This window comes from Lepidochelys kempii, chromosome 7 (genome assembly GCF_965140285.1).
Source record: "Lepidochelys kempii isolate rLepKem1 chromosome 7, rLepKem1.hap1, whole genome shotgun sequence".
NCBI classification, from domain to species: Eukaryota; Metazoa; Chordata; order Testudines; family Cheloniidae; genus Lepidochelys; species Lepidochelys kempii.
The window spans coordinates 44932765-44956043 of NC_136386.1; the positions used below are offsets into that span (position 1 = coordinate 44932765).

Below are 23279 nucleotides of genomic sequence, written 5' to 3' on the forward strand. Positions count from 1 at the left end.
AAGAGAGGCTTGTGGACAGTCAGGGGGGACAGGCTGAGAGCTGGAGCAGAGAACAGGCTCCTCAGGAAGGAGGAGCTAAACCCAGGTGGAAACTGGTGGAAAGATGCTGCAGGGACCCTGAGAAACCAGGAAAGCAGCAAAGCTGGTGGAACAACTCCAGGTAGGAGAAGCCTAGGAGAGGCCACTTGAATTATTTTGGGACTTTGAGGATGGTTTGAATTATTTTAAACTTTTTGTTAATAAACCCAGACCCCAGGGAGGGGTGTTACTAGACTGTGAAAGCTTTTTTTGAGTTATTGAGGAATCCAAACAAAGGGAAACTGAGGCAGCATGCGTTGGAGCCACCTCTGGCCATGAGGAGGTGCTTGGGAGGTGGCCAGCTCAGTTACAAGGAAATTAATAATTCGGTCTTCAGAACAGGGTTTGAATAGTGTGCGGTAAACAAGGCCTGGGCCACACATTGAAGAATAAGGATAAAACGAAGTTTGACTAGCTGATCATTCACTGAGCACCATCCACCCTGGCGCTAAATGATGCAGGGGTCCTGTGGAAAAACAACAGTGCGAAGCAGTGGGAAAAGGGGCTAATGCAATCCTTGAATGTGTAAACAGGGGAGCAGTAAGGAGGAGGAGAGAGCTGATTTCACCTCTGTTTACAGCATTTGGGAGACGAATACTGGAATCCTGCTGATAGTTCTGGTGGCCACATTTCAAAAAGGATGTTGAAAAATTGGAGAGGCTGCAGAAAGAGTCACAGCACTGATTTGAGGGCTGGGGGAATGCCTTATAGCGAGAGACCTGAAGATCTCATTCTGATTAGTTTATCAAAAAGAAGACTGAGAGCATTAAAGTGCATTAGTTCTGTCACAGGGAGAAAATACCAGGTTCTAAAGGACTCTCTAATCTAGCGGGAAAAGGCAGAACAAGAGCCAATGGCTGAAAGCTGAAGCCAGTCAAATTTAAATGAAAAATTAGGCACATATTTTTAACAGTGAGGGTGATTAACCATTGGAATATACTACTAAGGGAAGTGCTAGATCCTCCATCTCTTGATGTCCTCCAAGGGGTCATCTTGATGTCATCTCTGGATGGCTTTGTGGAAGATAGGCTTTAGCCAAGCACAAGTTATCTAGCTTAATACAGGAGTAACTGGGTGAAATTGAATTGCCTCTGATACACAGGAGATCAAACTAGATGATCTATGGTCCCTTCTTGCATTAAACTGAAACTACTAAGTATGTGATCATAGAATTAAAGACTGTCTCATAATGTGTACACACAAGAGAACTGAACTAAGATTGTATTTGCTAACTTGGTAACTCTCATTTTCTAACTTTTGAGGGCTTGAATTTACAACAGCAATAATGTTCTTTTAACATAGTTCTTTTGTTTGTAACTAGTGTTTATAATGCAGGATAATGAACTGTGCATTATATTTCCTTTGTCTGATGGTTTGCTGTATCATGAAGAGTTCCTGATTTAGTATATTGGGTGTCATTTTATGTTCTGGCCCACGCATTATGGTTATTCTATGTTTGCACAGTTACTTCATCTCTAACGGTATCTATCTAATTAGGAGCACATGCAATTATTTTGCTCCTTAAAAAAGATTACAGTTTGGATATATTTACGAACTACAGTGTTGGGAGCTATACGCAATTTTTAATTAGTTAGATTCTGGTAGCCTTAAACTCAAAGCATTTGTGATTTTGTGGATGACTATGGTTGCATGAAAGATCAATCTTTTTATAACATATGTACTATTATTATTATTTTGATTATACTAGCATCTAGGGGCTCCAGCCAAGATCAGGGGCCCCATTGTGCTATAGGGTTGGCACCTCTGAGCTACAAAAAAACAGGACATCTGTTATGCTCCTGAGCGCATAAAACTGGACAGCTGGCAATGTGTACTGAGCTCACGTGCAGATTTCCCAGGACGGCTGCCTCCAAAAAGGGACAATCCTGGGAAAACATGGACAGGTGGCAACCCTACTGTGCTAAGCACTGTGCAAACGCGTAGTGAGAGATGGTCTCTTCCCCCAAAGAGTTTACAGCATAAATAGGCAAGGCAGACACAAGAAGTATTATTATCCTCATTTTACAGATGGAGAATGTGATTTGCCCAAGGTCACACTGGAAGATTTGTAATCAGAGGAGTGAGGTTCTGGAACAGCCTCCCGCTACGAGTTGTGGGAGCAAACAACCCAATTCATTTTAGGCTAGAGCTTAATAAATGTCTGAGTGGGATTTTATGCATCAGTGGACACGGCAGCCCTGGGATCCCTTCCAGTTCACGTCTTATGATCCTAAAATCTCATGCTTCAGGTAGACCTGTAAGGTCTAGAAGGGATTTCCTGCCACCCCCAATGTATTATGGTGTGTGGTTGTTCTGGTTTGATTTTTGTCTCCTTCCTCTGAAGCAGCAGAGATGGCCACAGCTGAAGAAGGGACATGGGACAGTGTGGCCAGTACTCAGAGGTGACACTGAGAATTCTTTCTTGAGCACTGTCTGGTGCGTCTTACTCACATGCATAGTTTCTAACTGTCACCGGATGTGGGAAGGAATCTTCATCTAGGTCAGATTGGCAGGGATCTTGGGCATTGGCACACCTCTGTCCCTCCTGTTCTCTGCCTATGGCACACCATAATTTAGTGTCCTGAGGGCTGTAATACTTTGCACTAATTTTGATGGTTAGCCTTGGTGTATAGGTGGCTGGGGTGGCCTATGCTATACAGAAGGTCAGACTAGATGAGCGGTTTTCAAACTGTGGGTCAGGACCCCAAGTGGGTCACAACCCCATTTTCATAGATTCATAGATATTTAGGTCAGAAGGGACCATTATGATCATCTAGTCTGACCTCCTGCACAACGCAGGCCACAGAATTTCACCCACCACTCCTGCAAAAAACCTCACATCTATATCTGTGCTATTGAAATCCTCAAATCGTAGTTTAAAGACTTCAAGGGAGCAGAGAATCCTCCAGCAAGTGACCCATGCCCCATGCTACAGAGGAAGGCGATCGGGGTCGCCAGGGCTGGCATTAGATTTGCTGAAGCCCAAGCCCCACTGCCCTGGGTTGAAGCCCAAGCCTGAGCCCCACTGCCTGGGACTGAAGCCCTTGGGCTTTGGCTCCTTTCTCGGGGTGGGGGAGTTCGGGCTTTGCCCCACCTAGAGTAGCAGGGCTCGGGTGGGCCTAGGCTTTGGTTCCCCCTCCTGGGGTCATGTTGTCAGAAGGGGTCACGATGCAATCATGTTTGAGAACCCCTGGACTAGATGATCTGATGGTCCCTTCTGGCCTTAAACTCTATGTGGCAGAGGCAAGAATTGAACACAGATCTCCTGAATCCCAAGTCCAGTGCCTTAACACCAGGCCAATTTTCCTGTACAAATAAGTTCAAAGGTAACATTTTCAAGAAGAACCTAAGTTCCATTTTCAAAGCAACTCAGGAATCTAAATCTCAAGGAAAGTCTTTATGCACCATTCTGAAAGAGAGTTATTAGGCTGCTGGTTCATTTCAATGTATTGTTTGTGTAGGTTACTACTTGCCTTGAGGTACCAGAGTTTGGCTCTTAGGTAGATCAGTTGAGTTACACAGGGTGTGGAGTGCAGGTAGAATTTGGCTCTTACTCAAACTCCCTGTTTTAATTGACACTGAAATACATACCAGTATGCCAGAAACCACACCATGCATATTAAAAGTCTGTATTCTCATCTGCAAAATACTCACAGCAGCCATGATTAAAACTTGCATCAATATGATACGTACATAGCAAGACAATATCACTTCTTTAAACTCCCATCAAAGCACACCTAACCCTAACCTGGGCCACTTTCCAACCCTGGGTGTTAACTATGGCTCATGGCAAAAGTCCCTACAATTATTTTGGACCTGGCATAGTAACCACTTTGTCTCATCTCAAGCCAGACTGATGCTACACTTGGTTTTTTTTCTTCTCTAACGGTCTTAAAATAAGGTCAGAGTAAATATAACCCACCCCTGTTGGAAGTGGGGAATTTGTGAAGCGATCTGTCCCTTCTATTCTTATTTTTAGTAAGCAGGGCAGTTGTAAGGGCTGCCTAGCTCAGTGGTTTAGTTGGGGAGTTTTTGTTTTTTTTTGGTCAATTTACTGCAAGATTCCAGCTGAGTTAAAGTGAACTTTTTTTCAGTTTCACTTGCTGTCACTACTCAGGACTGCCATCAGAAGGAGATCACAGGCAACGCTTGCACTGCTTTCCATATCACTAACTGGGAGTGAAATAAATAGCGCGCGGCTCATTGTAAGGCTCCTGAAATGAATGTGTGTAGAAACCTAAGCTAGCTCCTTCTCCCCAGTGCAGGAGGAGTGTCAGTCACTGGAGAGCTCTGTCTCTTTCTCCCCTGTTTTCACCATTAGCTCTACTGGGGCCAGGTCAAGTGGAGCTGTCCAAGTTCTTGACAGGTAATTTTGCTTCTTTCTTATCGCGTTACCGAACCTGCATTTGAAATGCATGTGCACAGCTCATGTGTTAGAAATGGAGAGATCACCTAGCTCTGGGAAAGCAATGATTATTAATTGCATCTTGGGAACCAGAAAGCTCTGCACAGAAATAGGTCATGGAGCAACATCTGGTCCTAGTCCATCCCTCTGCCAGATCCCTGAGATGTCTTTGCTCACTGGCCATGCAGAGGACCATCTCCTGGGTGTGTGCATGAGGACACCACATAGTAAATGCCAGTTACTGGATTTGGGTGCCCCAGTGACTGCTGAGGGTTGGAGCTTTGCATAGGGACTGGATGCTATTTGGGATAAGAGAAGCATAGGATTGTTTTAGTTTGTGCTAATAGGTTTCTCTTTATTCTCTTATTTCTCTGCTGGTTCTGGATTATTCCCACTGGGTCTGCTCTGGATTTCCACAGGGAGAGGTGTCTAGACAGGGAAATTAGGACTCAGAGCTGGGGAAGGAGGTTAGTAGGGGAATCTGGGACCTGGGACAAAGACCCTGAAAGGGATCTGCTGATTGGATTAGGGGGGTCTTCAACCTGGGAGGCGCTTCAGGTGTCTTGGATCCAGACATGGACCTTGGTACTTTTGGTGGGAGGGTGCTGGGGGAGTCTGGGACCTAGGACCATGCCCTCGACCTCAGGACCACCCCTGTATGTGAATCTCCCTGAGCTGGGCTCTGATCCCACCTTTCCTCTCTAGCTTGGGGCTGGACGTGGCTCAGACACCCTGTTTAGCTGAGCATTTCAGCAATACCCTCCAGCTCCCAGCAGTCCCAGCCTGTACTCAAGCTGCTGCCATGGCCCCAGGATTTCAGGGGGGGAGTCTAACTCATGACTTTGTGCCAACATATGTCCTGCCAACCTGGCCCCATGGGAGACACAAGGCTGTCTTCACCACACAGCAGGGTGTAGCAAGCAATTCCTACATGTGCCTGCAAATCTTGGGCTGTAGCACAGCCTCCCTTGGTGCCTCCCCATCATCTCCTAAGCCAGGGCTTGCCCTTGTGCTCACTAGCACAGCAAGTGCAGTGAGCTATCAGATATAATCACGGCCCCCTTCTTTAGCTCCTTCGCCCTGAGGATCCCAAAGTGCTTTACAAACTGTAGTGACTTAACCCGCCATTTCCCCCATCCCCGGAGGTAGATGACTATTAATATCTGAATTATTACTTATGCCATAATTTTAGACAGGGAAACTGAGGCACAAAGCAGCTACAGAGGCTGTGGGAGAGCCACAGGACTAGATCCCAGATCTCCTGAGTGCCTATCCCCTGGTTCTAACCACTGGGCAGAGCTCCCTTGTGTGAGTATTGACATTTGACCTCTGTTCATATCCATCACCCAGCAGTGCTACTCAAGGTTCCTCCATGCTCTGCCTGGTCAGAGTCCTGATTGTGAAGGCTCCAGGACCCTGGTAGATGTTGGGGGAGGGGCTGTTGGAGCCTGCCAGTCACTGTAAGAAACATAGCCATCCACACTACAGGAAATTAACAATTCCATGTGATGGTACATGCCCTCCTGTGCCAATACTCCTAGGAAGACACCCTGGGGACTCATAGCTGCTAGGGACTAAGGGTTGAATGCTCAAAAGGAGTTAGGTGCATAACTTCCATTAACTTCATTAGAAGTTAGGCTCCTAAGTTTTATTTAGGCTTTTAACTATTTTTGAGTAGTCAGTCCTAAATACCACCAGTCCTCCTGTGTACGGAATCCTGAGGGCTAGGGACAGCTCCTACTGTAAGACACTGTTAGAGAGGACAGTGCACACCTGGCAGCACGAACTCAGCCCCTGCGGGGGATAGGGGAGAAGACAAAAGCTGAGGCAATGGAAGAATAAAAAGGAAAAAAGTTTGTGCCTCCAATTCCACCTCCCCATGTCAGCTTTCAGATTAATGGCACCTCCCTGCGACACATAAAGCTGGGTTGACAGCCAGTGTGACCTGGGATGTTAACCTTCCCCAAAGTACCTTTCCTAGGCAAACTCATCGGAAAAGTAGCAATGACCAGGCTCCAGCAGTCCCATTCCTTTCAGATGAAAGCCTACCACCCGTGACTCATGTGCTCATCTCCACAAGACTGTGGTACTGTAATCCCTGCTGCCTAAGGCAGCCGGCCAAGGCCTGTTAGACTCCAGGCTGTGGGCTGGCAGCTGTGAGCACATCAGATCGGTTCTGCATGTTTTACACCAGTTCCCTGATTGCTTCTAAATCATCTAGTTGAAGGACGTAGTCCTAATCTTCCAGGCACCAGATTTTCAAAAGTATTTAGGAGCCTAAACATTCAGAGGAGTGCCTAGTGTGATAGGCATCTTTGGAAAAAAATAAGTCCCATTGATTTCAGTCAGAGTTAGGTGCCTAGGCACTTTTGAAAATCACACTTGGTACCTATCTGTATCCTTAGGTGCCTAATGCTTTTGAAAATCTTGCCCAAAGTCCTCCAGGGTCTTGAATCAGGGTATGTCAGGGCCCTCCTCTCCATATATGCTCCACCAAGACAGCGGTGCTCACTGGGGACACAAACTAGAAGGGGCTACAGTGAAACTGGCACAAGCTGGAGTCAAGGCATTCTTAATGCTGGGTCCTTGCCTGTGGAACCTCCTACTGGAAGAGTTCTAGGGTAAATCCTGGCTCTACTTAAGTCAGTGGCAAAACTTCCATTGGCTTTAGTGGAGCCAGGATTTCACACCTAGTCTGTCTGTTTTTAGAGGCAGGGGCAAAACCTGCCCTTTCCTGGGAGAAGGGTAGGGAGAGAGGGAGAATTCTGGACTGTGTGGCTGGACTCTGGGATAGCAAGAGCAGAGCCCGCTGGGATGATTTATATGATTAACTTAATGAATTTTGCACCTAGACACTACTCTCATTGGCACCCAGGTGGCTGGGCAGACAAATAGATTGACTAGAATGGCACTAAACATGGGTTTTCTGTCTAGAAATCCCTCTTACAGCGGGTTGAAACTGGATGATTCAGGAGCTGGGTAATGGGAAATAGAGACATTTACACCTACATCACTGGTTGAAACCCAGCCGAGGTCAGCAGTAAATAGCCCTTTTGTGGAGGTAGCTGTCTGGTGGCCCCTATGTGAAATGAGCTGGTGGCACTAGTCTGTTTCTTAGCAGACAGTCCTTTGATCCTGAAAGCCGCCATCACAACTGGCAGGACTCAGCAGCCTTGCTGGCTATGGAGGGACTGAATGGACAGAGAGTAAACTCTTCCCCCCTGGCTTATTCAGGTACTTATCCCATGCCCATCACCATAGTATCTGAGCACCTAAAGGATTATTCCCATTTTCCAGTTGGAGAAACTGAAGCACAGAGAGAGACTAAGTGACTTCTCCAGGGATGCCCAGGAGAATCTCTGGTACTGTGAGGAACGGAACCCTCAGAACCCAAATAGAGCTTCTCCCTCAGCCCCGAATTGGCCTTCTCAGGACAGGTGTGAAGCAGGGAAGCTTGCACACCTGCTGTCCTTGTACCTTATGGGACTAAAGAGAAGATTCCAGTTTCCTGCACTGTGAGTTGGGAACCTTTCACCACCACTATAAAATACCTGGTCAATGGTTTGCTTTAGAGGCAGCCCACCTCTCCCTCTCCTGAAAGCAAGTTGTCAGTGATGGGCATAGAAAACGCAGAACTGGTACTCATCTCTGCAGGTTCCTGGGGCGCTGGTTATACACACTTGGAAACTCACCTCGTTAACATTGCGCAAGGGCGGAATTTTTCCAGGTGATTTGGTGCTGCACTGTTTCTGCAAGTGTATTTCTCTGACATGTCAGGGACAGGCTAGACAGGATGGCTTCATTTCCATATAGGAATCTTCCAGGGAGGGGATGTTTTCCAAACTGTTGCCACTGTCCCCTTCTCCTGGAGATAACATTTAACTTCCCAGACAGCGCAGTGCACTTTCTGAAGAGTTCATAGGAAACGACAGTGAGCCCCGATATCTCTTGATCTGCCAGCAGCATCTGTAGAGACATGAGTGTTTGGTTTCTCGGAAGGTGAAAGTAATTTCCCATAAGGTTAAAGCAGATCATTCTTGCTACAGTCATTGAAACGAAAGGTTTCTCTTTGCATTGCCTTGCCTTCTCAGTCCCTGTGTATTCAGTATTCTGTCCTCAGTTTGATACAGGGCTTGAGTCAAATTCTGCTCTCACAGCTACTGGTGTGAATCACGCCTGACCATATTGATGTCAGTGGAGTTACTCTGGACTTACATCATAATAAATGAGAGTGGACTGTGGCTCTTTTTTTTTGTGAAATGAGAGTTTTGCTCTGTGAATGTTTCCTTTTGAAGAGAAAGCCACAGTTCTATAGTCAAGGCTATAACAAGGGCTCCATTATCTACCCCCTCGATAGTCCTTTAAAAAAGGTTGTGTGTACTCCACATTTTGCAGGTGTGCATGGTGGCTGGAGGATAGGTTTCTGGCAATCATACAAACCGTTTCTGAGGTCGGGGTCTTACAGAAAACAAATGTATTTTTGGCATGTATTTCTACAAAACGAAACTGACTTAGCAACTGCAGATTTCCCTAAGGAGATGAAGTGCTCAGGAGTGTTTCTGGAAAGTGGGGTGTTCAGTTTTGGAGATAATAGAAAGGTGTGAATACATTACAGGCCTCCACTGAGGGCATTCTTGTCATTCAGGCCTGGTGCACTTTGCAAAATTCATCACAGGTCCACAAGTTCTCTTATGGCAATTATAAATTTCATGGTGTAATGGCTAGAGTGCTGTCTTGGGACTCAGGACACCTGGGTTCTAGTCCCATGACTACCAGTGGCCTGCTGGGTAACCTTAAGCAAGTCACTTTGCTTATCAGTACCTCAGTTTCCCCACCAATATAACATGAATGAGGTTACCTCTTTGTAAAGCCCAGAGATCTACTGATGAAAAGTGCTCTGTAAGAACTAGGTACTATGATTGTTACAAGTGCTGCTGTCTTGTACAAGCCTAGCATCGACTCCTGTGGTGTTTAGAAGCCACCCCTCCAAGGACTTTTGCTTGCCAGTCTCTTCTAATCCCCATGCCCCAACAAATACACACCTCTGGGAAAAAATGTATGAACACACTGTCAGCTCCAGGTGACCTTCATACATTTTTCTGCAGGCCTAATAGACTTTATGAAGCTTGCCACACACTATAAAGTTTGCCATCGGTCTGGTAGGATTTAGAAAGTGTCCCTGTACGGGGACTAGGCCTCTCCGAATCTGTACAAAGGAAAACACTTGAGTTCTGCATGCTATGCCTGCTAAGCTTGAACATGTACACCCAACACACAAAGTCTGGGGTTAGTCCACCCCTAAGCTACTCAGCAGGGGGATAGTTTCCCTGCATGCACACATCCCCTGGGAAGTTTGCTAGAACTTAGAAGGAAAGCTGGAGGGATTTGTAAGTTTCATTGGCAGATCCAGCACAAGACCCAGAGCTCCTGTTCCAGGGGTTTGTCAAGACCTCTGTTGGATCCAGCACTCATTACAAGCGTCATTAGACTCAAAGTTCTGACTGCAACGCCGAGGTGTGTCAGATCAATCCATACAAATAGAGTGGGCTGGGGCAGAGGGGGATGGAAATTCCCCATGCAAAAGATTGGTTGAGCTAGGATTAAGGTTGAAAGATCATATCAACACATAAGGTAAAATCCTATTAGATCATTGTAGGTTTACAATAAACAAATGTTGGAAGATCACAAAATTCTAAGTTAAGCCTGCACAATTTAAAAATAAAACCCAAACAATTAAAAATATGGAAGTGCGGAATTAAGGTACCATAGCAACCTTAATTCTGCCCCCTGTCCCTGCACACTCCCCCTCCAAATACATCCTTTACATTGTATTCCCAGTCTGGCCAATGGCCTGCTAGTGACCTTGGGCAAATCATTTCGCTGCTCTGGGCCTCAGTTTGCCCAAGTTTTCATTATCTGTGAAATGCAGATAATGACACCGACCTCCTTTGTAAAGCCATTTGAGAGCTACTGATGAAAAGAGCAATATAAAGGCTAGGTATTATAATTATTTCATTGGCAATGTCAGCCACTCCCCATCAGTAATGCTCTCATTCTGCATTAGAGGTTGTCCAAAAATGTCCATTGAAAGTAAATTGTTTTCATTGTCTGAGTGGCATTTCTCCAAATACAGTAAGTACCCACTGTCCACAGGCTACCTGCATGACTACAGTTTCTTCACCACTGCTTTGCTCAGCAAGCCAGCTTCACTAACATCTTGTCATGCACTGCACATATACATGCTATAGCCATGTCCATTCTACCTGTTTACTCATCTTCTCTTCTACGTACGCCACAAGCAGCCTCCACAACCCACTCTCCACCACTATTCTAGAAGTGTCAAAGCCACAAGAAACTGAGGGAAAAATTAGGCCCTCCGGGACACCTGTGCAACCCAGTTTCCAAAGGTGCAACTGGGTAGAATTTAACAAACACTGCCATTCAGGTGACAACAGGAACTTCTAGGCATTATTTTAGAACAATACAGAAAATCTTATGCTATTCTATAAATCGACAGTGCACCATCACCTGGGATACTGTGTTCCACTTTAGTCACCTCGGGTAAAATCTTCTACAGTGATTCAAGCACTCGGCAGCCTAAATCTCATTGAAAGCCAGTGGGATGTAGGCTCCTAAGTACCTACATCACTTTTGAAAATGTGATTCACCTAAGTGACTTAGGAGCATTATTTAAAAAAATGTTACCCCTGGGATGAGGGGAACCCCATCGTGGGCGAGAAAAGGTTAAAGGTCACTTAGGAACATTCACTCCACCTGCATGGTGGTTAGATAGCTACTTGTCAGCCAGAAGGAGCAGGACTTAAAGACAGATCAAGTGCTAGCTGATACCTGGGCTTTATAAGTAAGTTGAGAGTGTTCAGACGCAGGGAGAAGCAGTTGGCTGGCTTGCTCCTCTGAAGGGCTGAAGAAAGACTAAGATGGGGTGGACCAGTGTGGGATACCAGAGCTGGGGAAGGCAGTGGAACCCCAGGCAAGGGTTGAGAATAGGATGGGGTGTTACCTCCCAAGGGGTTTGGACTATTCACTTCTCAGCTGGAGGGCTGAGTGGTGTGCAAAGACAGACAACCTGATGGGCATGCTGGAGATGAAACCCCATGCAACATTACACCCTAACGCATGGGAGCACACTGGTGGTGAGCACTCACCATTCCAACCCCTCATTCAGGAAAGGGAGAAAGAAATTGGCCCTGAAAAGGGCAATAACAATGATCCTTGGTTGAGAAGGGGATGGAGCTTCCACAGGAGGAGAGATTAAATGGACCAGGAGTCTTGAGATTGGCAAGAAGAGGAGAAAGAGCTAAGGGCTTTCTGTCGGGGGGAGAGATACGCATTGTCTTTCCATATTCAATGCTGTGATTCCTGAGCAGAGAATGGTTTTGATTCCCTGGCCACACTATTGTTGACTATTTATTTTGTGATCAGAATTCCTGCCGAAAGGGGATTCAGATAAGGCTGCAATCTCCATCTGCTTAGTCACTCCAGTAGGGCTCAGTTCGCTAGGCTTAGCATAGTCTTCTAGATGCTTTCTGTATTCAGTGCAGTAGGAAATAAAGAGCAGAGATCTGGCAGGTCAGATAGCAAGCATAGTAAGCATCCTTCCCAGGCAGAGCAGCAAACTGGAAGCTGTGCTGAGAACCAGGCAGGCACTGGCTGCTCAGCCCTCCACCAGGGATGGTCTGACACATAACCAACACAAGTAACTGCTGGGGGCTCCACCTATCTGCCTCAACTCAAGGCCGGATTTGCTCCACTTCCACCACCCTCTTCTGACAACAGAACCCAGGGAGAAGGTCCATTGACCCAATCTCCCATCACCAGCCCTGGGGTCAGAGGGTGAGGAGCTTCACAGTCTGACTTCCTTCTTCTCTCTGGCAACAGGACTGGAGGAGAACAAGCATGAACAAGAAAAATGACTGGTCCCCACTGTGCTCTCAACAGCTCATGGCCTCAGTTACTACTTGGAACCATACATGCACTAAGACCAGAGCGGATTCCAACCACAGAGAGCTCTCAATGGGACTTGGGGAGAGAAGGGTCAGATGGGAAGGGATGGAGTGGACATTAAACAGTTCTGCTCTTCTGACATCTTTCCCTCGATGTTAGTTTGTCTAAAGCAGTTATAGAGGAACCAAACAAAATAATGTGTCGAAATGAAAACCCACCAGAGAGAGACCTGGCCCTAGGTTGTACATGCTTGCTGTATCCTTCACAGGTTACTCCATCCTACTGGAAACAGTATCACTGATACAGCACCTGTCATCCAAAGGAGCTAAATGTTCTACAATCCCTGGGCTGAATTTACCCCATTCTGTCATTGTCCATCTGGTACCCAGTCTGTGAATAATTAGAGAACTTCTACCTTAAGGGCTATCACCAACGCCACATTCACCTCCTAAAAATAAATAGCAGCGCAAGGCTTTCATGTCAGAGGAGCGGGTGGGGAGAACAAATAACTGCTTACAAAATGTTCTTGTGCTTCTAGAAGGCAGCTGTGTCCTCAGACCCTCCTCATGAGCAGGAATGGTGACATGCTGTTATGCCTAATTCTATCTCCAGTTCTTGCAGGTGGAGACGGGGTCTGCTTGCAACAGAAGAGAAAGAGAGCAAGGAGGTGCGATTTTCATTCCCATTGCTTCAGCTGCCCATGGAAAAATAGCCTATTGGGTCATCATCTGGAAGACGTGGCAAGGGGCACCATGAGCAGCAGTGAGAAGCAAATGGACCCTGACTCATCCCCTCTGCCTGAGCCACCAAAGAGGAAGAGGGGAAGACCAAAGAAGCAGCCACAGGTGAGTACCCAAGGCCTTAGGAAGACAATGGAGAATGCTGTGTTGTTAGACTGTTAGATTAATAAGTAGCCACTGAGCAGGCAGTGGCTCACTGGCAGCACCAAGAAAAGCTGGCATTAATGAAATTATTAAACTAAATTAAACTATGCTGTGCAGGACAAGGAGTGTGAGGGGTCTGGGAGCAATGCGCTCTGTAGTAAACACTGCTGCTGCTCAAGAAAGGGACAGCATGGTACACTACGTGTTATCTGCCACCAATGGCAAGCACCTCGTTGTCTCAACCAGGTCTCCAAATTGGCAGCCCACGCCCACCTGGGCCATGGAGCCTCATCAGGAGAGTTAACCTGATGAGTGCCAGGGAATAAGGCTGGGTGCAATTTTTTTGGTGAATAGTTTATTTACTGAACAATGCACATTGGGGTTGACTGAAATGATTTGCAAATCAGGTTCAATATGGTGAATCGTTTTGGCCACAGAAAAAGGGAAGGAACTTCCAGATAAATTGAAACGTTTTGTTTAAAAAGAGTTTAAACAAAATATTTTGACTCTTTGTTTCAAAATTCAGCTATCTTTACTAAAAAACACACAAAAGGATGAAAAACACTTGAAAATGAAATGACGTGTTTAGTTTCAGATGGAACACAATATTTATTTGACCCAAAACAAATATCGGGGCGGATTTTTTTGGTTCATCCACTGAACTGAAAAATCAGTTATTCCCCAAGCTCTACTACTGTTTTGCTTCTGTGCGCATGACTTGGGGGTGGGGAGAAGAGGATATATGCTCTTTCACTCCTCATTCCATGCATCACAGCTCGAATGAACAAAATTTTGTCCTACATATATACACAATGCACTCAGGTTCATATGCCTACAAAACCAAATACATGCATTTGTGTTTATATATGCACCAATATATAGATAGAGTGCAGCTAAATTAATAAATATATGCATCAGCATATGCATCTTCGTGTAATGAAATGTGTGCATAACTACACACAGACATATCCACTGTGACGAAGTGGAGAATTTTCTTAGTGTTTTGCATGAATACTGTGTGGGTCTTAGTTTCCCTGTGTGCTGTGTGTTTAACGAGGTGGTGGGAGAGGGAGTTTGTTGTTGCAGAGGACCAGGTGTGACCTCGCTTAGCAGCAAGGACCCCGGACAATTGCCTGGATATTGGGGACCCTAGCAACTGGTGACCTGGTGACCAGGAGGCCCACCCCAGCTTGGCAGTCAGCCAGTTCTGGCCAGTGGGAGGACAAAGGGATGAGGAGAGAGGACCCTGGTGACCTGACCAGCCAGGTCCAGCCAGTGGGAACGAAGGATGGAAGAAAGAGGGCTAAGATGACCTATTTACCTAGGACCAAAGACAAAGGACAGGGGAGGAACTGTTGTGGGAGGTGATATAGGATGATCGGCTGGAAGGAGTGGGCTTCTGGACTGGGGAAAGAGAGCAGCCAGAGCCCACCTGGATACAGGCAAGACCAAGATGTACTGTGCTGAGGGTTGCTAGGCCCGAGGGCCCAGAAGTTTCCAGTGCTGTGTTCAGATGCTCAATAAACCCTTCTGTTTTATGCTGGCTGAGAGTCACTCCAGTCTAGAGATCAGGGTTGCATCATTCCCTCTGGGAATGGAGGCCCTGGGGGTCCAGAGCGAGTGGCCTCCCTGAGGGGGCCCACGGTGAGAAACAAGTGTGCTGAAAGCTCAGAGAGGTGCGGTTCCAGGAAGCGGAGGAGCCTACAGCTTAACCCCTGAGAGAGTGGACCCCGGAAAAGGGCTGTCACACTGAAGGGGGTTCCTCCCAGGGACTGTATGGAGCCGAGAGACAGCACAAGTCCTGTGAATCTGTGACACCCACAGATGCTAAGGCATCCTTCTGTCTATGCACACACCTATATGTAGGCTTGGAAGGATTAGATTTTATAAAGGTAAATGTCAGTAAATGTAGATTTCACCCTATGCACACAAATCAATGAAAAAATATTTCCATCAGTGACCACTGAAATTTGCAGATAGGCAAAGTAAGAAAAATGCTGCTTGAGAATTTATTAGTGTTTGACTTAAGGATATTTACTTGGTATAGTTTGCCATGCAATTTGTGTTTGAAGAGTTATAAAGCTTTATAACTTTTTGAATCTCAACATTGACGGTCATTAAATATTTATTGTCGGACTGCTGAGCTTGAATTAATATGCAAACTAGATACCATTAACTTGGGTTTGAATAGAGACTGGGAGTGGCTGGGTCATTACACATATTGAATCTGTTTCCCTAAGTTAAGTGTCCTCACACCTTCTTGTCAACTGTCTACATGGGCCATCTTGATTATCACTACAAAAGTTTTTTTCTCCTGCTGATAATAGCTCATCTTAACTAATTAGCCTCTTACAGTTTGTATGGCAACTTCCACCTTCTCTGTATGTGTATATATCTATATCTATATATCTGTATATATCTATATCTTCTTACTATATGTTCCATTCAATGCATCTGATGAAGTGGGCTGTAGCCCACGAAACCTTATGCTCAAATAAATTTGTTAGTCTCTAAGGTGCCACAAGTCCTCCTGTTCTTTTTGCGGATACAGACTAACACGGCTGCTACTCTGAAAAAAATGCAATTATTGAAAAGGATTGTTTTAAGTTGATGACTGAGCTGACATGTTGTGAATTCCTTATAGCTATCTACATAGGCGGGTGGCTCCTAGACGGCTCAGAATGGGATTTGTATAGATCCTTTCATGTCTTGGTCATGGTGGTTCCAACTGAGATCAGGTCATGAGTGATGGAAAGCCAGTAGCACCTGATGGCTGTTTGGTAGCTTGTGTGAAATGAGTCTGAGGCCTAAATCCACTTCTTAGTGGACCATAACATGGTTATGCATCACATAGCTGAATTGCTTTCTCTCCATAGAGGTCAGCCTTTCAGGGCAGGACCAAGGCATATTAATAGGGAGGGGAAGAGAGAGCTTGTACAGCTTCCGTCCTATGGATAAACAGAGGACTTCTGCCTCCAGGGCTTTCAACATAATACATCTCACACTCTCCTCATTTACAAACTTAAAACAAAGAACCCTGCTTGTTTTTACTTTTTTCCATCAGAGTTTAAATAAGGAACCCACAGAATGTGAGCCAATTCCTGTGCATGTGCCAATTCATATAGGTTTGCTTTATACAACCAAATACTTTTTCTCTCTTCTTCCCTTTCTATGCTTCTATAAAGCTTTATTCTCCTGTGGGTACTGATCCAGTGAAAGTAAGATGCCTTCTGAGTCAGTACTGAATAGGTGGCACTGTGCTGCTTAGATGCACTGTCTTTTAGAGGTGACATAAAATCAAGGGCTTCCTAACTGCTTGTGGTCCCTTGGTACTTTCAGCGAGAGTTGAGAAGTTAACCCTGGTGTGTTGGCAAAATTCCAATTCAGGTAACTACTTCCTGAATTCCCTCAGCAGTTTAAATTGGAGCAGGTGTTCTTTGCTCGCTGTCCTGCACTGTTCTGTAGTGCTGCTGTGTTCCATACCCAGCAGTGGCTGCATTTTAGCTCTAGAACGTGTGATCCCTTGCAGCCGGTATAAGGTGTATACTTTCCTGGGAACCTTTAGGGGTTACATCAGGAGTTCTATCATGCTTTCAGGGGGGGGGGGCACAAGGGACACCTCCTATTCCCAGCTGCATAACATCCTTTTAGCAATTTTTAGCACAGGAAAGTATGTATCTATCTTGAGAATGTCTCTGACTCCCATTGCTGTAGTATCAGAGCACCTCACAACCACCATGTGAGGTAGGATGGGGAACTGGGGCACAGAGAGATTGTGTCTTGCCCAAGGTCACATAGGACGCCTGTGGTAGAGAGTGGGGAATTGAACCCCTGTGGTCAAGTCCCAGGCTAGCACCCTCATCACTGGGCCCTCCTTCTTCCCTGGATACTGTATGTTCTGCAAATGTACTTTAACTGTCTTCTAATGCAGTTTAGCCACTGGAAACAAGGAGCAGAGCCAGTGCCATGTGACTAGCCAGCACTCTGTGGAACACCAGCAAGTGTGTTGGGCGCCGCTCTTGGTCCACGGGCCGCAGCAGGAAATACACTGGGCTGCATACTTGAAGTTATCATTTGACTGCTTGGTGTTCAGAGTGTCAGAGTAACAGTTACCCTCTTTTTGTCCAAGCAGGAGCTTCTGGGACCTTTGCCCCTAAAGAAACCACGAGGAAGGCCAAAAGGAAGCAAAAAACGGAATGCCCGCGATGGGCAGACGGTAAGAGACCATGGCATGTGCTCAGCTTATGGAAGGATGCAGAGCTCACCGGAAAGCAAATCCTTCTCTCCTCCAGGCTTTTGCTGGGAGAGCACGAGAGAGGCGCTCTCTCATTTAAAGGCAGGCAGTTTGTGTCATCTCCTTTTTCAGTTTTGTTTAAGTCTTTAAGCTCTGACAAACTTTACACTCCTCTCCCACTGTTACCATTACATCATCACCCTCTGCACTCTGTCTGCCACCACTGATTGTCCTCTATCATCTGCTGCTGCCTAGTCGTCTTCATCCTTCTCCCTTTTTGTCAGCCCTGCCTAGTCCTCTTTGTAGTCATCCTAAGCCTTTTCACACTAAGCCTCTGGCACCCAAAGGGCTGCCTCCTTCTTTTCTTCGTTCTAGTCGTTGTCAGCCTCAGCATCATCTTCCTCCTCATCCTAATTGTCCTCCTAGTCATAGTTATCCTCCTCCTCACCCTACTCCTCCTAGTGGTGGTCCTCCTCCTCATCCTTCTCCTCTTCCACTGTGTCTTTCCTCCTCCTCGTGCTTCTCCTACACCATAGTCCCCATCTGGCACTCTGTGCCTCCTAATCATGTTCCTCCTTCCCTTAGTCCACTGCCTCCGCTTCCACTGCCCAGTCCTTCTCCTAAATCTCCACCTCCTGGTTCCGCCTCCCCCTACTTGTTTTTGTCTTCATCCTAATTTGCCTACTCCTCTGACATCCTCCAATTCTGCCTGGTTGATATCCTCCTCTAGGCTGCCTCCGTCTTCTGCTTCATCTGTTTAGTCATCTCCCAAGTCCTCCTTCCCATAGAGCTCCTCCTTCTAGGTGTCCTAGTCTTAATCCTAATTTGCCTGCTCCTAATCCACGTCTGCCTGTCCTCCTCCTCTCTGATGCCTGGCCAGCAACCTCCTCTGCTTCCTCTGTCTCTACCAGGTCATCACCACTATTTGCCTTCTCCTCTTCCTCCTAAGACCCTGCCACCTCCTCCTAGTTAGTATACTCCTAATCATAATCCGCAGTCACACAGGAAGACTTTAAAATGAAGTCACCCTGACCAAGTTTAGGCCTCGCCTACACTTAAAAGTTAGGGCAACATAGCTACAGTGTTATGGGGTGTAAAAAAATTCACATCTCTGAACACTGTCACTATGAAAAATTCACACACACACCCGAGTGCTGTACCCATGCTGATCCAACGCATGGTGTAGATGCAGCTAGATCAATTGAAGAATGCTTCTGTCGACCCAACTACCATCACTTGGGGAGGTGGGGTTCCTACAGTGGTGGAAAAACCCTTTTCATTGCTGTAGGAAGCATCTACAGCATGGCACTACAATGTTATAGCTGTGCCACTGTAATGCAGACATGGCCTTAATGTGTTGATCACAAGTGCAATAAGTTATGAAAGAGGACTAGATCATGTCTTTTGTTATAACTAAAGGTAGAATCTTCAGCTGAGAAAAGACCAAGAGGGAGACCCCGAAAGTGGGTAAGTACAATGACATCAAAATCCTCTTTTGTTCCTTCTCCTTGAGTTCCTTCTCTCAAAGCCCAGAGGATCCCCCATCTTTCTGGTCTGCTCCTCTTCTCAAGCTTCTTAGCTGTGCTGATGCTCTTTCAGCCTAGGAAGCCCTGATGCAACCTTCTTTGGGTCTTGAGCACTGATCTGGCCAGATAGGAGAGCAAGATTCTTCCTCCTTCCTCTCCCCTGCCACCCCCAGGGGCTGAACATGCTGCAAAAACATTCTTATTCAAGAACCTCTGGCAATATGTTACACTTAATTCAGGAAGCAACTCTCTTCCACTCCCTATTCCTGATGCTTCAAAAGCAAAGATTCCTGAGTTTCTCAGCAAGAACTGTGCTTTCCTTGGGAATTCTGATGGAGTAAGAGGGATTCATAGATTTCAGGTTCATTTCAAAAGGGGAATTTAGAATTCAAGGGAAAGAGAAGGTCACTGGAGTGAGAAACCTAGAACTCTGACAGCAGAGGGTTCATTAATCTAGCAGACAAAGACATAAAGAGACCCAAGGTCTGGAAGATGAAGCTAGATGCTTTATTTCTAGCCTGAAGATGTGCATTTGTAACAAAGTGGGTAATTAGCTGTTAGAACAATTTACCAAGGAATATGGTGGATTCTCTTCACTTTACGTCTTTAAGTAAAAATGCGGTGTCTTTCTAAACAGAATGATCTAGCTCAACCACAAGATATGGGCTAGTTGCAGGAATCTGTGAGTGAAATTCTGTGACCTGTTATGCAGGAGGTCAGACTAGATCAGTGGTCACTAACCAGTTTATCGCGATCGACTGGTCAATCCTAGAGGACCTCCCAGTCGATTGCGATCTCTGGCGGCGCAGTGTGGCTGCTGCTAAGACAGGCTCCCTGCCTACCCTGGTCCCATTCTGCTCCCAGAAGCAGCCAGCACACCTCATGGCCCGGGGCTGGGGGGTTTGTGGGCAGGGGTCTCCCTCCGCACACTTCTCCTGCCTGCAAGCACTGTGCCCGCAGCTCCCATTGGCCGGGAACAGGGAGCTGTGGCCAATGGGAACTGTGAGGGTGGTGCTTGCAGAGAGGGGCAGCACAAGGAGACACATGCCCCCATCCCAGGCCACAGGGGTGCGTTGGCCCCTTCTGGGAGAGGCGTGGGGCCGGGGTAGGCAGGGAGCCTGCCTTAGCCTTGCTGCACCTGCCACCGACCGGGAGCCACCAGAGGTAAGTGCTGCCCGGTAGGAGGCCGCACCCCAACCCCCATCCCTGAGCCCCCTCTCAGAGCCAGCAGCCCATACAGTCTCCCAGAGCCCCCTCCTGCACCCAAACTCCCTCCTAGAGCTTGCACTTCTCACCCCCTCCTGCACCCAAACCTCCTGTTCCAGGCTCAGCCCAGAGCTCCCTCCCACACTGCAAACCCCTCTGCCCCATCCCAGAGCCTGCACCCCCTCCCAAACCCCTACCCCAGCCCAGTGAAAGTGAGTGAGTGTGGGGGAGAGCGAGTGATGGACAGAGGGGGGGATGGAGTGAGTGGGGCGGGGCTTTGGGGAAGGGGCGGGGTAGATCCTGGGTTGCCCTTAAATTCAAAAAGTGATCTTGGGAGTAAAAAGTTTGGAGACCACTGTACTAGATGATCACAGTGCATCCTTCCGGCCCTAAAATCTGTGAACTCAGAAGATGATGCCCATGGAATTCCTCCCTAAGAATAAAGAAAAGGAGTACTTGTGGCACCTTAGAGACTAACCAATTTATTAGAGCATAAGCTTTCGTGAGCTACAGCTCACTTCATCAGATGAAGCTCACGAAAGCTTATGCTCTAATAAATTGGTTAGTCTCTAAGGTGCCACAAGTACTCCTTTTCTTTTTGCGAATACAGACTAACACGGCTGTTACTCTGAAACCTCCCTAAGAATGTAATAAGAAGGCTGTGGGAGATGGGAGTTGGAGCTCAGGGAACCCACAGGCATGAGGGGAAACTTGTGTCAGAAACTAATGCTGCATTAAATCAGTTCTGCAAGCTTCCTACTCCCAAGCCTTCTGATGGCTTTGACCAGACTGGTCCAAGTTGAGACCCTTCCTGTGACAGATGATCTGATTCATCAATAATATATATTTATAACCAAGGAAGATAAGTACGGAGGGAGGATAGGATTAAAAAACTCCACTGAAGCCAGACTGAAGTCATGCTCTGATACCTATCCCCAGAACAATGGATAGACCCATGATAAACATATAAGCCAGATAGGTTCATTGGCTTCTTTCAGAGCAACCAATGAAGGGCTGCACTGGAGGCTTGGAGGGAGGGAATTCCCATGGGGGAAGTGCCACAACTTGGAAGGATTGCAAGGTGAGCTCCCCTAATACAGTACTCCTAGGAGGAAGCACTTGACAAACAGTTCGTGAGGGAGGAATGTCCTCTGGACATAGCTCAGGGCTGAATCTCCCACAGGGAAGGCCAGAGAAGAGAAATGCTATTTACATATCAAATGGCCTTTTCTTCTCTGGCATCCAGCTGAGAAAAGGCCACATCTAGTTCAGCTTGTGAGAAGTGTAAATCCAGAGACAATACTCTAAACACTTCTTCTGTTTTAATTTCCTCTTCTCTCTTTTTACTTTCAATGCCTCTAATTCTAAGGAAATCCACTGTTGTGTGGGGCTTTTAGCCCTGGCCCTGAAGGGAGTAACCTCTAAGGAGGGTACAGAAGGCAAAAGGAGTTCTGGAACTTACGCTCTCCTCCCAGTCTTGGTCAAGGGCCATGGACAAAGGTGTCCTATCCCATTGAGTTGTGTGGCCTTCAGGCTATGGCAGGCAAACGCAAGGGGTGAGGCTGAAGGACCTAGGTGATGGGAGTTGGAGGTAGTGTTTGGTTTGCAGTGATAGCAGCATATTGGGTCTGGCTGTGGTGAAAACTCATAAGAAGCAACAGGTGAAAAAACAAGAATTATAGAGGGGGGAAAGAAAATCTGTTCTATACTTATTTTCTTTTTGGGTTAAGATTAGGAAAAGGCAGAAGGAGGAGGTGAGCTACGAGATGTTAAAGGAGGAGTAACAATAGAGCTGTGTGGGGAAAGAAAACTACTTTAGCAACTTCAGTAACCAACAAAAGCAAGTGTTGTATCCATGGTCACATGCAGCCAAATGGAGGCTCAGGAACTGCAGAGAATGGAGAAACCTCGAAAGGGAGGAACCAGGCACAGCCAGTGCCAGCAGCCAGGTCAGGGCCTGAGGAAGTTGAGGGAGACCAGGGCCACAGCAGGCCAGGAGAAGCTGGAGAATCCAGGGTGGAGGATGAGACCTCAGCGGGGAGCTTGGAGGATGAATGGAATGTCTGCAGTGACAGGAAGAACAGCAGAGCATCACCTGGGCAGAGTGCTCAGGGCAAATGGGTCTGGGAGTGGAAGAAAGACCAGCTGGAGACAAAGTGACTACAGCTGCAGGAAAGATAGTGTGTGGAGTAGGAATTAAAATGCCAACGTAAGAAGGGAGAACATGACAGACGGCATTATCATGAAGTGGTCACTGAGTGGTTGCACAGCCAGAGGCTAAGCTATTGGGTAAGTGGAGATAGAAATCACACATCTAATTCCACAGGCAATGTAGCTCTTGAGCTGTTTCCTAAACATAAAGAAGGTGGTACCATCTATGTTTTCTAAAGGCTTTGAATGAAGGTGCACACTGAACTGGGTAGCTGCTGTGGATAAGATGCAGTTTCCAGCTCCCTTATCGAATGGTTAATGTTAGCAGCATGATCTCAATGGCCAGTGAAGACTGTTTGAATGACAAGTTTAAAACCACTTTGCTGCAGAAATTTGAAGAGACCTGTGACTCATACAGAAAGAAATTTCAGGGAGCTTGGAAGCAGGGTATTGAGGGGTATTCTGAAGTTGCTGCTCAGTTTGGAGGAGATGGGTATATGGGAGAGGACTCTTCATAACAGAAGAGGCCTTTGGGCTGATTGAAATGGAACAATTTTATATGCTGTGCGCTCAGGAGTTGAAAGTGTGACTCATGGATCGGAAACCCAAAACTCTGTACACAGCAAGCAGATTAGCTGAGGAGTACATCGATAGTCCTTCTGGGACAGATGAAAGGTCGGGGGTGGGGGAGGTGATCACTGTAGTGCTTAGGAGTCCTAGTCATGGACCTTGTTCCCCTTGTGCTAGGTGCTGTACAAACACAGGTAGGAACTTCAGAATGATTTGTAAGCTGCTGAACTTGAAGCTTGGGAAGAGAGAGATTCCCCTGG

The 23279-nt window shown here is 46.7% G+C and overlaps 1 protein-coding gene across 2 annotated transcripts in view; it reads left to right on the plus strand.

Annotated features, from left to right (window-relative positions):
* LOC144930732 (uncharacterized) overlaps positions 1-23279 on the plus strand; it is a 66618-nt gene that overhangs the window by 21328 nt on the left and 22011 nt on the right. Inside the window, exons 3-5 of one of the 2 annotated variants that reach the window (XM_078853726.1) lie at positions 13061-13293; positions 17465-17548; positions 18986-19033. In XM_078853726.1, the coding sequence (XP_078709852.1) occupies positions 13201-13293; positions 17465-17548; positions 18986-19033 (225 nt within the window). In that variant the 5' untranslated portion in view covers positions 13061-13200. The remainder of the gene's footprint in view (positions 1-13060; positions 13294-17464; positions 17549-18985; positions 19034-23279) is intronic. The other variant, XM_078853727.1, reaches the window with a different exon arrangement.